At 34.6% G+C, this 15,712-nt stretch overlaps 1 protein-coding gene across 1 annotated transcript; it reads right to left on the bottom strand.

Annotated features, from left to right (window-relative positions):
- Nucleotides 1-498: 498 nt before the first annotated feature.
- Nucleotides 499-11,682, bottom strand: LOC133327122 (ras-related protein Rab-8A). The gene is made up of 5 exons (XM_061535698.1): nucleotides 11,559-11,682; nucleotides 3,865-3,925; nucleotides 3,578-3,782; nucleotides 778-918; nucleotides 499-701 (listed from the first exon to the last, which is right to left on the bottom strand). Exons 1-5 carry the CDS (start codon nucleotides 11,680-11,682, stop codon nucleotides 609-611), a joined length of 624 nt encoding a protein of 207 aa, XP_061391682.1. The 3' UTR covers nucleotides 499-608.
- Nucleotides 11,683-15,712: the final 4,030 nt, after the last annotated feature.

Here is a 15,712-nt window from a genome sequence, read left to right as displayed (position 1 = left end):
TATTTATAAGTTGCAATTGTTGTTTTTGTTCTTTTTGCCTGTGTTTGTGTGTGATTTATAAAATAATGGATTATGTTTTATCGTTATTCCTTAATTTATTTATATATATAAATAAATATACTTAATTTATTTATATAAGTCATGCAGCATTGTTTTGTTGTAGGATTTAAATTTCAATAATCCAATATTTTTTGTTGTTTATTTTTATTGACCACAAGAATTGTTGTTGTTGAATTTACTTTAGAGAGTATGAATTGTTTTCTATTTGAATTGAATTGTTGTTTTTGTTTTTCTTTTTTGCGGGATGATTACGTTTCGTGTGCTTCTTCTCCTCGGCTTCGTGGTAAAATTGCAATAATTTTTGTATTTACTTTTTTTTGTTTAAACATCTATAATTAAATATGATTAAGATTTTCCGATTTGTTTTTTACGTTATGTATTTATATTATTTCGTTTTTGTTTTGTTTTTTTCTTTTATTTTTTTATTATTAATTTTAATATTATTATTATATTTATTATTACATTAAAAAAAGTTTAAGTTCTTGTTAGGGCCTCCCACCCTAACAAGAGGTTAGAAAACTACATTCGTCGTTGTTGTATTTACCTCGTCAAAGCAGACTGCACCTTGACAACCAACTCTCTGCTTTTCTATGGTCATTCTGTTTCAACTGATGACCACCTTTGGGGGGATTGTTCGCCTCCTATTTAACAACAAAAAAATCGGAGAAGGTTAAAATAAATTCCCATTATTAATTTTGTTGTTGTTGTAATACATACCATTCGTTTTTCCATTTTTGCTTTAATATCACTAGCCAAGGTTAAGAAAGCCTCTTCCACATTAATGCTTGCCTTCGCTGAGGTTTCCATAAATTTGATACCATATTCGACAGCCAGTTGTTCGCCACGTTCACGTGAGACCTAGAAAGATACAAAAAGGGGAAATAATAATAAATAGAAGCGATACAAAATAATAAAAAATTATAAATTCGATAATATTTTTTAATATTGTTATCGATAACATTTTCTATAGAAAATATTGTTATCGACAAATTTTGTTAAAGAAAATATTGTTATCGACAAATTTTGTTAAAGAAAATATTGTTATCGATAACATTTTTTTATTGTTATCGAAAACATTTTATTTTGAAAATATTGTTATCGATAATGTTTTCTTTAGAAAATACTGTTATCGTTAAAATTATTTATAAAAAATGTTATTGATAATATAAATATAGAAAATATTGTTATCGATAATGCTTTTCTATGAAACATATTGTTATCGATAACATTTTCTTTAGAATAAATTGTTATCGATAATATTTTCTTTAGAAAATATTGTTATCGATAATATTTTCTTTAGAAAATATTGTTACCGATAATATTTTTTTAGAAAATATTGTTATCGATAATATTTTCTTTAGAAAATATTGTTATCGATAATATTTTCTTTAGAAAATATTGTCATCGATAATATTTTTTTAGAAAAAATTGTTATCGATAATATTTTCTTTAAAAATATTGTTATATATAATATTTTCTTTAGAAAATATTGTTATCGATAATATTTTTTTTAGAAACTTTTGTTATCGATAATATTTTCTTTAAAAATATTGTTATCGACAACATTTCATACAGAAAATATTGTTATCGATATTATTTTCTTTAGAAAAGATTGTTATCGACAACATATTTTTATCGATAAAATTATTTTTGAAAATAATTGTTATCGATATTGTTTCAATGCAAAATATTGTTTCAATACAAAACATTGTCATTGATAATTATCGACGACAATATTTTTTAAAGAAAACAGTCTTATCGATACTATTTTCTGTAGAAAATGTTATCTATAATATTTTATTTATAACAAAAAAATTGTTATCGATAACATATTTGTGAGAAAATATTGTCATAGATAACACATTTGAGAGATAATACTGTTATCGATAATATTTTCTGTAGAAAATATTTTTATCGGTAAAATTTTTTATAGAATACATAATAAAAAACATATTTTCTATAGAAAATATTGTTATCGATAATATATTCTATGGAAAATATTGTTATCGATAACATTTTCTATAAAAAATATTGTTATCGGTACTATTTTCTAGACAAAATATTGTTATCGATCATATATTTGAGAGAAAATATTGCTAACGAAAATATTTTACATAGATATCGTTATCGATTATATTTTCCACCAAAAATTGTTATCGATCAGCTAAATATACCTTTCATATATCGATACTATTTTCTGTAGAATATGTTGTTATCGATAACATAAATGTTGTTATAGATAAAATATTTGAGAGATAATATTGTTATCGATAATATTTTATATTGAAAACATTGTTATCGATAATATTTTCTATAAGAATACATAATAGAAAACATGTTTTCTATAGAAAATATTGTTATCGATAACAATTTTCGTGGAAAATTTTGTTATCGATAACATTTTTTATACAAAATAGTGTTATCGGTACTTTTTATATATACAAAATATTTGTATCGATAATATATTTGAGAGAAAATATTGTTAACGAAAATATTTTACATAGTAAATATTGTTATCGTTTATTTTTTCCACAGTTAACATTGTTATCATTCGGCTAAAGGTGTTCATTCTTTATAGACAACCTTCAGAGCTGGTCTATAAAGAAAGGCCAATTTCAGCTGGTTTATGAAAAAGCCCACCTTCAGCTGGTCCATGAAAAAAGACCATCTTTAGCAGGTCTTTAAAATAAACCACCTTTTGAGCAGGTCTACAAAAAATATCACCTTCAGCTGTTGATCTCCATGAAAAAGACCACCCTCAGCTGGTGGTGTATAAGGAAAAATCACCACATTCAGCTGGTCCAGGTACCTTTAGCAGGTCTATGAAAATGCTCACCTTCAGCTGATCTATAAAGGAAAGACCACTTTCAGCTGGTCTATGAAAAAGCCCACCTTCAGCAGGCCTATGAAAAAGCCCACCTTCAGCTGGTCTTTCTTTATAGACCAGCTCTAAAGGTGGTCGTTTTTATAAACCAGCTGAAGGTGGTTTTTTTCAAAGATCAGCTAAAGGTGGTATTTTTCAGTTACCAGTCTTTCTTATAGATCAGCTCTGAAGGTAGTCTTTTTTATATACTAGCCGATGTTTGTCTTTGTGGACCAGCTGTAGGTGGATTGTTTTATAGACCAGCTGAAGTTGGTCTTTTTAGTGATCAGCTGAAGGTTTTCTTACCTAGAGGGCTGGTATCCTCATTCACCGGGCATTTTTTTAATATACTTAAATATTTCTATCATTCCTATTATCAATTGTGGGTGTATTCAAATTAGATTACATGTCAATAATAACAGAAATACAACACCTATTAACGCTAATAATTACATTGGCAATGACCTACATTCCACTACCTCAACCATACCATACCCAACTATGATTACATCAGCTAATAAAATAAGGATTTCCATTTACACATTACAAGCACACACACTCAAACATTTCGAATACATTTGGCCATACCAAAAACAAACAAAAAATAGGCTTGGCAAATTACAATACATTTTTGGAAAACCCTACTCTGCTCACCTGTCTTTTTTCATTTAATTCACATTTATTTCCCAGCAACATTTTCTCAACATCCGCCGATGCGTTCTCCTCGATGTTACGTATCCAATTTTTAATATTCTCAAAGGATTTCTCTTGGGTAATGTCATAAACTAACATTATGCCCATGGCGCCTCTGTAATATGCGGTGGTAATTGTTCGGAAACGCTCCTGGCCAGCAGTGTCCCTGGGCGAGTGGAAGAAATAACAACAAAAATGAGAAATAATTAAAAATTTGTTGTTGGGATGAAATGAAATCAACTACTTACCATATTTGTAATTTAATTTTCTTGCCATCTAATTCAATAGTTCTAATTTTAAAGTCTATGCCTGGAAGAGAGAGAGAGAGAGGGAGAGAAATTAGTAAACAGTTAATAAAGTAATCCTGTAAGTTATTCAAAAAATATGATATTTCTCATAACAGCCTGAAGGTGTTTTTTAACAGACCAGCCTGAAGTTGGTCCTTCTCATAGACCAGCCTGAAGGTGGTCTTTCTCATACCATACCCAACTATGATTACATCAGCTAATAAAATAAGGATTTCCCTTAAACACACCACAAACACACACACTCAAAAAATTTCGTATACACAATTGGTCGTACCAACAAATAGGCTTGGCAAATTGGTCTTTCTCAAGATGGTTTTTGGATAACCCCTTAGACCCCAGCTGAAGATGGTCTTTCTCATAGACCAGCCTAAAGGTGGTCGTTCTTTATTTCCCAGCAACATTTTCTTTAACATCCAACCAGAAGGTGGTCTTTTCTCCTGAAGGTGGCCTTTTTCACTGACGTAGCCTGAAGGTTTTTAATATTCTCAGCTGAAGGATTTCTCTTAGGTAAAGTTGTCATAAAGCTGAAGGTGGTCTTTATGCCCAGCTGAAAGTGCCTTTCTGTAATAGCTGAAGGTGGTCTTTCCCTTCCCCAGCTGAAGATGGTCTTTCCATAGACCAGCTGAAGTGTCCCATAGACCAGCCTAGGTGGTCGAAATAGACCAGCAAAAGATGGTCTTTCTTTATAGACCAATAAGGTTAAAAAGCCTGAAGGTGTTTTTCACTGAGAAGCCTGAAGGTGGTCTTTCTTACCAGCTGAAGGAGGTCTTGTAATAGACAAGCCTAAAGTTTCTTTTTCATAGACCCCAGCTAAGGTGGTCAATAGTTCCGCCTGAAGGTTCTTTCTCAGCCTGGAAGAGAGAGAGAGAGAAGGTGAGAGAAAGCTGAAGGTGGTCTTTCTCATAGACCAGCCTAAAGGTGGTCGTTCTTTATAGACCAGCCAGAAGGTGGTCTTTTCTCACAGACCAGCCTGAAGGTGGCCTTTTTCACTGAGAAGCCTGAAGGTGGTCTTTCTCATAGACCCCAGCTGAAGGAGGTCTTTCTCATAGACAAGCCTAAAGTTGGTCTTTTTCATAGACCCCAGCTGTAGGTGGTCTTTCTCATAGACCCGCCTGAAGGTGGTCTTTCTCAGCCTGGAGATGGTCTTTCTCATAGACCCCAGCTGAAGGTGGTCTTTCCCTTAGACCCCAGCTGAAGATGGTCTTTCTCATAGACCAGCCTAAAGGTGGTCGTTCTTTATAGACCAGCCTGAAGATGGTCTTTCTTTATAGACCAACCAGAAGGTGGTCTTTTCTCAAAGACCAGCCTGAAGGTGGCCTTTTTCACTGAGAAGCCTGAAGGTGGTCTTTCTCATAGACCCCAGCTGAAGGAGGTCTTTCTCATAGACAAGCCTAAAGTTGGTCTTTTTCATAGACCCCAGCTGAAGGTGGTCTTTCTCATAGACCCCAGCTGAAAGTGGTCTTTCTCATAGACCCCAGCTGAAGGTGGTCTTTCCCTTAGACCCCAGCTGAAGATGGTCTTTCTCATAGACCCCAGCTGAAGTTGGTCTTTCTCATAGACCAGCCTAAAGGTGGTCGTTCTTTATAGACCAGCCTGAAGATGGTCTTTCTTTATAGACCAGCCAGAAGGTGGTCTTTTCTCACAGACCAGCCTGAAGGTGGCCTTTTTCACTGAGAAACCTGAAGGTGGTCTTTCTCATAGACCCCAGCTGAAGGAGGTCTTTCTCATAGACAAGCCTAAAGTTGGTCTTTTTCATAGACCCCAGCTGAAGGTGGTCTTTCTCATAGACCCCAGCTGAAAGTGGTCTTTCTCATAGACCCCAGCTGAAGGTGGTCTTTCTCACAGACCAGCTGAAGGTGGTCTTACCCACAGACCAGCTAAAGGTGGTCTTTCTCATAGACCCCAGCTGAAGGTGGTCTTTCTCATAGACCGGCCTGAAGGTGGTTTTTCTAATAGGCAGGTCTATTAGAAGATGGTATTTATATCACGTGCTGATCTCGCAATATTTGTATGCAGGGCATTGAACTTTTTCACATACATTGCTACTCTAATCCTAGGTTGTTTGGTAATGAAAATTGAGGTATATAGGTCCACGTTTTGGTATAGTGCCCATATAAGTGTACCCCCTTTCCAAATTAACGTGTTGAACAGATTTTTTTTTTTATCAAATTGGCTACAATTTGAAATTTTTGGTTTCTTATTAGGTAGCAAATCTTCCTAACAAAAATTATCATGATATGTCTACTTTAAAATATGGCCCCCATATGACGGCACTTCCCAAGATTTTCAGCAAATTTTTCAACCGAATTGGCTGAAATTTGTTACAAATGATTCTTGGGGGGGTGGGAAATTTTCCCAATTAAAAATTATCAATATTGTCCTACTTTTAAAGATAGCTCCCATATAACGGAACTTTTTCGAATTTCATATTTTGTGTGAGCTTGAGCCCATTTTTCAACTGAATTGGCTGTAATTTGGTATTTTGGGTTCTCATAGGGTAGCAAATCTTCTAATCAAAAATTATCCAGATTGGTCATCTTTTGTAGCTTAGTCCCATGTAAAGGTATGTACCAAATTTCGTATTTTGTGGGAGCTTGGCCACGTTTTCCCACAGAACTGACTGTAATTTGGTATTTTGAATTGTCATTAGGTAGAAAATCTTCATACCAAAAATTATCAAGATTGATCAACTTTTTAGGGTAGCCCCCACATGACGGGTTTTGTGTAGAATGGGGTTCGTTTGTCAAGCGAATTGTCTCTAATTTGGTATTTTGCGCTCTCATAGGGTATCAAATCTTCCCAACAAAAATTATCAATATTGATGAATTTTTTAGCTTAGCCCCCATATAAGGACTATCTACCAAATATGGTACTTTAGGGAGCTTGGGCACATTTTTCAACAGAATTTTCTATAATTCGGTATTTTCGGTTCTCATTGGGTGGCAAATCTTCCTACCAAAAATTATAAACATAGGTCAACTTTTTAGGGTAGCCCTCATATAACGCTACCTCCCAAATTTCGTTGTATTGGGAGATTTGGGTATTTTTTTCAATGGAATTGTCTGTAATTTGGTATTTTGGTTTCTCATAGGGTAGAAAATCTTTCTATCAAAAATGGTCAACATTGGTTTACTTTTTAGCTTAGCCCCAAGGTAGGTCCCACACGACGCAACTTTCAAAATTTTGTTTTTAGGTTGTTTGGTCATTATTTTTCAACCGAAATGTCTGTAATTTGGTATTTTGTGTTCTCATTGGTTAACAAATCTAGCTACCAAAAATTGTCGAGATTGGTCAACTTTTTAGGGTATGCCCCATATAAGGGTATATATCAAATGTCGTATTTTGGTGAGCTTGGGCACATTTTTCAACCGAATAACCAGTCATTTGGTATTTTGGGTTCTCATTGGATGTCAAATCATACTACCAAAAATTATTAAGATCAGTCAACTTTTTAGGGTAGCCCTCATATAACGATACCTTCCAAATGTCGGTATATTGGGAGATTTGGGTAAATTTTTCAATGGAACTGTCTGTGATTTGGCAATTAAGGATCTCTTTTTAATTTATTTATTTATTTTTTGTAAAAAGTTATTATGGTCCACCCCTATTAAAATTGGTTATCTATCACACAACTATATTTTTTATGTTATTCATTTATTTTATTTTTTTTAACTCAATTTTATTCGTTTATTTGAAAACAAAACTCAAGATTAAGATATAAAATCTCTCCACTACCACACACCACTGAAAATTATTTAAACAAACAAATAATAAATCTCTAGTGTTAATCAGTTATCAATTTGAAGACAGCTATGAATCTTCTTCTGCTTCTTTTAGCTCTACAGATTAACATCAATCAAATAAGTTGTGTGTGAGTGTGTGTATGTGTGTGTGTGTTCAACTAGTTTTTAATTTCTTCAAAACTACATTTCTACAATTTAATTCAAATTTGTATTGGGGCTGCGGGTATTTTTTATTACCCCATGACTCGATTTCAACTCATTTTCCAGGCTGTGCTGCCTGCTGGCGGGACAGCAATAAATACCCAGCGAATGCCCATTGAGTAGCCAAGAAAATTAAATTTCTTAAAACCCCGCCAATGAGTCATCTCCATAAAAAAACATATTTCACAACCATTTGATTATAAGAATATAAAAAAAAAAATACAATGTAATATTTATGTGAAGATATGTATATAGCGCGGTTTGTATGTAGTACATGTCAATACACACACACTCACATACTCAATATCAACTAATATAAGAAATATATTTTCTTCGACAATGAAAATGATGAGATGTTGTGATGCTGCTGGTTGTTATGTGGGTCCCCACCCCATCCTCCCTCCCTCACTTCCAATTTAATTTGCCACAATTAAAGAAACTAAAACAAATTCATTTATAATTCATCTTCTAAATTCAAAAAATTCAAAAAAAAAAAAACTAAGAAAGCAAATTCCATAGAAGAAAAAACAACAAAGTTCTATTGAAAAAAACTGCGCGGTTTTTTGTTGTTGATTTTTCTTTCTGTCCCATGTCATAACAACAAAGGGAATTTTTTTGTTTGCCATGCACAGAGTTCAGTAGTCAGCAGATCGAAAAAAAAACAGAAAAAAAAATTAAATAGTTTCAAATGTGTTGTTGTCTTTATTTGAATGCAGTAAGGCCAGCCAGCCAGGCAGACGAGACGAAACGATACGAGCAAAGGGATGGGAAGCATGTGATTGTTGTAATATTGTTAAGAAATTGTTTTGAATTCTTTGGCGCATAGTATCGGGTAGGGTGTCAAGTAGCGGCCAGTCTTTCTTTTTGCTTGTTTTTATTCCTGGCCATTATTTGTATCTACATGTTATTCTTCCTCTTCATCAAATTTTCGATCAATGCATTTTCATTTTCATTGTTATTGTTTATTTTTTTTAGTTTGGTCTCGTGCTGTGTAGTTTCCTTGACTTCTTCGAAATGATTACAATTAATTCGGCTGAAAAAAGTTCCCAAGCACCCCAAAATACGAAATTCGGAAGATCCCCTTATATTGTGGCTACCCTAAAAAATTTACCGATCTTGATCATATTTGATAGGGAGGAGATTTGCCACCCAATGAGAATCAAAAATACCAAATTACAGCCAATTCGGTTGAAAAACGTGCCCAAGCTCCCCACAATACCAAATTTGGTATATACCCTTATATGAGGTCTACCCTTAAAAGTAGACCAATCTTAATCATTTTTGGTAGGAAGATTTCTAATCTAATGTGAATTATTTATACCAAATGTAAGCTCACTCTGTTGAAAAACATGCTCAATCTCCCCAATATATCGAAATTTGGTAGATGCCCTTATATGGGGACTAAGCTTGAAATTTGACCAGTATTAATAATTTTTTTGTAGGGAGATAAGATACCCAATGAGATCCTAAAATATGAAATTACAGCCAATTTGGTTGAGAAGTGTGCCCAAACTCCCCAAAATAACGAATACGAAGGGGTAAAAACCGAAAATATGAAATTACAGCAATGCGTCCAATCTCCCCAATATAGAGAAATTTGGGAGGTTATATAGGGGCCACCCTAAAAAATGGACCAATCTTGATATTTTGTAGATAGATAAGATACCCAATGAGATCCTAAAATACGAAATTACAGCCATTTCGGTTGAAAAATGTATCCAAAATACCGAATAATAGGGGTACGGATATATGGAGGTTACCCCGTAACATGAATCAATATTGATAATTTTTTGTAGGAAGATTTGTTACCCAATGTGAACCCAAAATACCGAATTACAGCCAATAGGGTTGAAAAAAATTGACCAAATTACAAAAAAAAAAGATGAAATTTTGAAAGTACAGTAGTCATATGGGGACATCCCAAAAAAAATGGCCAAATGTTGCCAATTTTTTGTAGAAAGATTTACAACTCAATGAGAAAGAACACCTTCAGGCTGGTCTATAATGAAAGACCACCTTCAGCTTGCCTACGAAAATGAAAACCTATGGCTGATCCATAAGAAAAAACCAACTTCAGCTGGTCTATGAGAAAATACCACCATCCGCCTGGTCTATGAGAAAATACCACCTTCAGCTGGGGTCTATGAGAAAAGACCACCTTCAGCTGGGGTCTATGAGAAAGACCACCTTCAGGCTGGTCTATAAAGGAAAATCACCTTCAGGCTGGTCTATGAGAAAGACCATCTGGTTCATAAGAAAGCCCATATTCAGGCTGGCTTGTGAAAAAGGCACACTTCAGCTGGGGTTCAGAAAGGACCACCTTTAGTTGGGGTCTATAAAGAAAGACCACCTTCAGCTGTGTTCTATAAAGAAAGACTACCTTCAGGCTGGTCTATAAAGAAAGACCTCCTTCAGGCTGCAATGAGAAAGACCACCTTCAACTGGGGTCTATGAGAAAGACCATCTTCAGGCTGTTCTATGAGAAAATATCCACATGGTCTATGAAGAAAGACCACCGTCAGACTGCTATGGGAAAGGCCACCTTCAGTTGGGGTCTATGAGAAAGATAACCTTTAGGCTGGTCGATGAGAAAGACGACCTTCAGCTGGTCTATGAGAAAGGAACACCTTCAGGCTTGTTTATGAGAAAGATCACCTTAAGCTGTGATCTATGAGAAAGACCACCTTCAGGCTGTTCTATGAGAAAGCCCACCTTCAGTCTGGTCTATGAAAAAGACTACCTTCAGGCTGTTCTTTGAGGAAATTCAACTTCAGTCCACATTTACATTTAAGGGGTCTATAAAATTCGTCTTCTCCATGGTCTGGTGGTCTATAAAGATAGCCTTTTAATTTAAGGTGTCTATAAAATTCGTCTTCTCCATGCCTTCAGGCGTTCTATAAATACTTGTTTTAATAATAAAAAAAATAGGCCAAATCCCTGAAAACTATTTGGGGATGCTGCTGCTGATATTTGTTTGTTTATCTTTTTTTTTAGAATTCCACATTTTTTTGTGGTTTTTTGCAAGGTGGCTCTTGTCATGTTCCACTTAGAGAGAATCTATAAAAACAAAAATAGTAAAAACGAATTTCAAAAAAGGGGATGAGGAGGGTTGGGCATACCAAAAGAACTTTTGGGGAATATTTGGCAGGCAGTTCCCTTATAGTTTCCTAGGGGTTATGACAAAAGATAATTTTCTTTCAAGAGTCCGCCAAAGAACGAACGAAAGGGCGGGGGTTGGGGGATCTTGTGGCGGAAGTTTATCTTTTGGCTTGCCCTACACAGATATCGTACTTTGACTTTGTAGCGGACGACAACAACAATAATAACAAGCAACACCAAACCCAAACATACGACGTTGTTGTTGTCGATGATGATGATGACGATGGAGGCGCAGCGGAACCGACCCCTCCTTTCTTCTGCTGTGTTTTTTTCACTTTTCTTTTTTCTTTTCAAAATAAATTTAATGGGTGACGACAATGTTGGTGTTGTTGTTGCTGTTGCACTATCATACAAAATATTTAATTGTTGTTGTAATTTTTTTTTTTTGATTAATTCATTATTTTTGTAATTTTTTCATTGTTACTCATGCTGCAGGCAGGCTACTTCATGTTCGTTACACACACACATTTTTACAATCATACACAAAATATTAATATATGTACATATGTACCCCGCGGGATCCCAACTCACCTATTGTCGATATAAATGTTGTATTGAAGGCATCCTCCGAGAAACGAAATAATATGCAGGTCTTGCCAACACCCGAATCACCGATTAGCAGCAATTTAAACAGATAGTCGTAGGTCTTAGCCATAATTCCGCAACTCTCTTCACCGAAAAATCGAAAAAATTAAAAAAAAAATACGAAACCGAAAACTTTCTGCGCGAATGCGTGTTACTTCTTCTCGACGACGACTACGACGAACAACGAAATACAACAACAACAATAAACCCCAAATCAATCAAGCAAAAGTGACGATGTTTCTCCGATGATGATGATTTTCTTTTTGGTTTCTTTCTTTACTCTTTTTGCAAATATTTCTCCTTTTGTTATTTATTTTGTTGGAATTGTTGTAAAAATATGTAATTAAAAATCCTTCGCCTCTACGGGATGACAAAATTAAAAAATCTTTCCACACACCAACCACACAGTCTACAAAAATTTTCGATTATTTTTTGTCTAGTGATGTAGTTTTCTTTCTTTTTTCCTTTCTTTCTGCTGTGGCTATACGGTGACGGTGGTTGTTGACAAGTGTTGCCACATTGTAAGGTGACATTTGGTACATGGCAGTGCAAAACAAGTAATCGGTATGTGACATGTAAACATTGTTAAGTGGCCTGGCAATGGGTCAAATTAAAATTCTATTTTTTCACAAAATATTCAACGGAGACCCCCATAAAGTATATATATTGTGGATCAGAATAAAAGTGACATTTTGTACTCGGTAATGTCATGTAAACAATGGTTAAGTGGCCTGGCAATGGGTCAAATTGAAGTTGCCTTTTTTACAAAATATTCACCGAATACCCCATAAACTATATATATATATATTCTAGTTCAGATTAAAGTTGACATTTTACACATGGTAATGTCATGTAAACAATTGTTATGTGGCCTGGCAATGGGTCAAATTGAAATTGCCTTTTTTATAAAATATTCACCGGAGACCCCATAAACTATATATATTCTAGTTCAGAATAAAGATGACATTGTGTGACTCGGTAATACCATGTAAACATTGTTAAGTGGCCTGGCAATTGGTCAAACTGAAATTGCGTTTTTCACAAAATAATCAACGGAGACCCCATAAAGTCCATATATGGGTTTTTACAAAACTTCGTATTTTGTGAGAGCATGGGCACATTTTTTCTCCAAATTGGTTCTCATTGGGTAGCAAAGCTCCTTTCCAAAATTCATCAACATATAACGGCACCTTCCGAATTTTGATATTTTGGCAAGTTTGGGCACATTTTTCCAGTGGAATTGGCTGCAATTCGGTATTATGTGATCTCATTGGGTAGAAAATATCCACACTAAAAATTATCAATATTGATCTTCTTCTTAGGGTAGTGCCATATAACGGTAGCTTCCGAATTTCGATATTTTGGTGAGTTTTGGCACATTTTGTAGTGGAATTGGCTGCAATTCGGTATAATGGTATCTCATAGGGTAGCGCTATTTAGAAAATTTCGTATTTTGGGGGCTTGGTCACATTTTTCTCCAAATAGGTTGTAATTTTGTATATTGAGTTCTCAGAGGGTAGAAAATATCCATATCAAAAATGATCATGATTGCTCAACTTTTTTTTTTACACCGAAACGGCTGTGAATCTGTATTTTGTACTCTTAATTGGGTAGTAAATCTCTCTAAAAAATTATCCATATTGGTCTATATTCCAGGATAGTCCCCAAAGAGCTCTACCACACACCTTTTTGTATTTTAAAGTACTTTGGGCGTCTTTTACAATCTTATTGTGTTTTTTTTTGCTTGGGTTCTCGTGTGGTTTCAAATCTCCCTGCTATAAAATTGAATTATCGGTTCATGTTTGGTGTATCTCACAGAAGTTTCAAAATTTCGAAGGAAAAAATATAATTTAGCTTGGGCATTGATTTTCATGGAAAGAAATGAGGGTATACATATATAGCCTATGGAGACAATCCAAAAAAAAACTTTCTTTCTTAGAGTTTATTATCTCTTAGTAGTCTGGAATTGTAGCATTTCGTAGTTCCTTTAAATTCACAACTGTACAAAATTGGCCTTCAGCTGATCCATGATGTCATTATTTACCGCACCCGTCACCTCCTTATGAATCCTTCTTCAGTTTGCACTATTCTTGTCTCTTGGATTTTTAGTTTAAGTCCTCGCCTGCCTGCCTTGGAAGACTGTGTCAAGTTTTCTCTTACTCCGGTGGTTCTAAAAAGTTCATCCATTTTTTGACACTTGGATGCGCGTTTACCCTCGACTATAGATGCCAATATATCCACGTTTGAGGAGAGGATGAGTCCGGGAACAGATTATATGTTATCTCTGATGAAAAAAGCCATTACCTACAGAGTTGCATTTGTTGTTATACTTCTCAAGACATCTTGTATTATTGTACCATAAAAAAATATTAAGACATAGGGTCCATTAGCATATTTAGTATTATTAAATCTTTATTTTGTATTTTTAATTATTATATTCATGTTATATTTTTAATTATTATAACATAAATATTTTAAAGAATTAAATAAGAAACACCATCTAGGACGCTTTTCATTTCGTTGTCACCACTGAACCTTTTTTTCTTGTAATTACCTGCTTGCTATCAATTCACGGTGAATGCTGTCCCTAATAGTCGAGCATGGTATAATAATAGAAGGTAACAGCAAGTGTTGTTGTACAAAAAACGATACAACAACCACGTGGAAATTTGTTGTTGTAAGTTCTACTAGTGTCAACTCATTTGACAGAAAAATGTAAACAAACAAACAAATTATCATCAAATTATTTTTATTTTGAAAATGAAATATTTTCGAATCCTCAAAATAAAAATTAAAAAACATGAATGAAAATCTATCCAATTTATATTTCTATCTATTCCACATCTTTCCTATAATTGAGCCATTGCCATATATATGTGTAACACATATGAAAATGCCGGGAATAGCGAGTTATTCCTGGAAGAAAGATTTGCTTCCTCAAACTTTCCCAGCAGGCAGATTGAGTAAATTGAATACAGGAGCACATTTAATGAAGAACAATTTTAAATTGAATGCGTTCCCAATTTTCCTGTTGGGTGATTTTTAAAAACATAATTTGTCAAATTCATATTGACACTAGTATTACGTTGGAATCAAATCAGCTGGGATTTGCTGTTACCTTTTATAATTGTACCATGATAGTCGAGAAGAAGGTTCAGTATTGTTAACATTATTAATTTATTAGACAATTTGTCACAACATAAAAAAAATTAAATTAAAAACCACCCCCTGGAACGCTTTTCATTTCGTTGTCACTACTGCCCCTCTTTTCTTTTATTTATCTTTTTTCGCTATCAATTCACAGTGAATGCCGGCCCCCTCACTAATCAAGTCAGCAGGCCCCAACAGTCGAGAAGAAGAGCTACTATTGTTAACATTACAATGAAATTTCTTTTTGGTCATAAGATGAAATTTTCCAAAATAAAATGTTGAAAAGAAATTGCAAATTGCATTCCGTGTTCGCAATATAAAGATAAACGACACAACGACGATAAACGGGCAAACAAAATGGATATGAAAAAATTAAAACGCAAATTGTTATGAAAACCCCAAAAGAAAAGAAAAAAAATAAGTGTTAATAAAATTCTTTATTTGTTGTTGGTGTTGTTGTAAGTGGCCAAAGAGAGCAATAGAGTGAAAAAAGAAAGAAAACGAAAGAAGAAGAAGAAAAAAAAAATACAAAGAGAAATAAAAACAGACGTAGTTTTTTGGTCTAGTGCCTGCTCAGCTCTGCTCCCCCTGTGCTCAAAAAAGAAGCAGCAGCAGCGACGGTGGCAGCAGCTGTTTTGTTGGAGTAAACGGGCGCGCGCGACGAGTGTGTGTCTGTCGTATGGGGTTCTATATGTGAGTTGTTGTTTTTGTTGTTATTTCCCCCCACAATAGAAAGAAATACCAATTGAAAGCAGAGAACGTACAACGTTGACGTCGTGTGTGTGTGCATGCGTGTGTGTATGTGAGTGCGTGTAAGGTGTCGTCTCCGGAATTCCACTGCAGTTTTGTTTTGCTGCTTCGGTTTGGCTAGCCAGGTGCAGTTAGCCAACATCCGTTCCTCCAAAATATTTACACCAGCACCACCCATTTAGCAGCCACTACTCACAGCG

The sequence above is a fragment of the Musca vetustissima genome, unplaced genomic scaffold (genome assembly GCF_032173495.1).
Source record: "Musca vetustissima isolate MV318-11 ecotype Yass unplaced genomic scaffold, APGP_CSIRO_Mvet_v1 utg28485, whole genome shotgun sequence".
Lineage (NCBI taxonomy): Eukaryota > Metazoa > Arthropoda > Insecta > Diptera > Muscidae > Musca > Musca vetustissima.
The sequence above is the reverse complement of the archived record's forward strand: the minus strand, read 5'-3'. Positions and strand labels throughout refer to the sequence as shown.

Excerpts from the sequence above, each read along its gene's own strand:
- LOC133327122 (XM_061535698.1), bottom strand. The coding sequence starts at position 11,682 with ATGGCTAAGACCTACGACTATCTGTTTAAATTGCTGCTAATCGGTGAT. Across the intron at positions 919-3,577 it reads AATTAAATGAAAAAAGACAG|GTCTCACGTGAACGTGGCGA; the intron begins GTGAGCAGAGTA and ends GTATCTTTCTAG. Across the intron at positions 702-777 it reads CAAAAATGGAAAAACGAATG|GAGGCGAACAATCCCCCCAA; the intron begins GTATGTATTACA and ends GTTGTTAAATAG.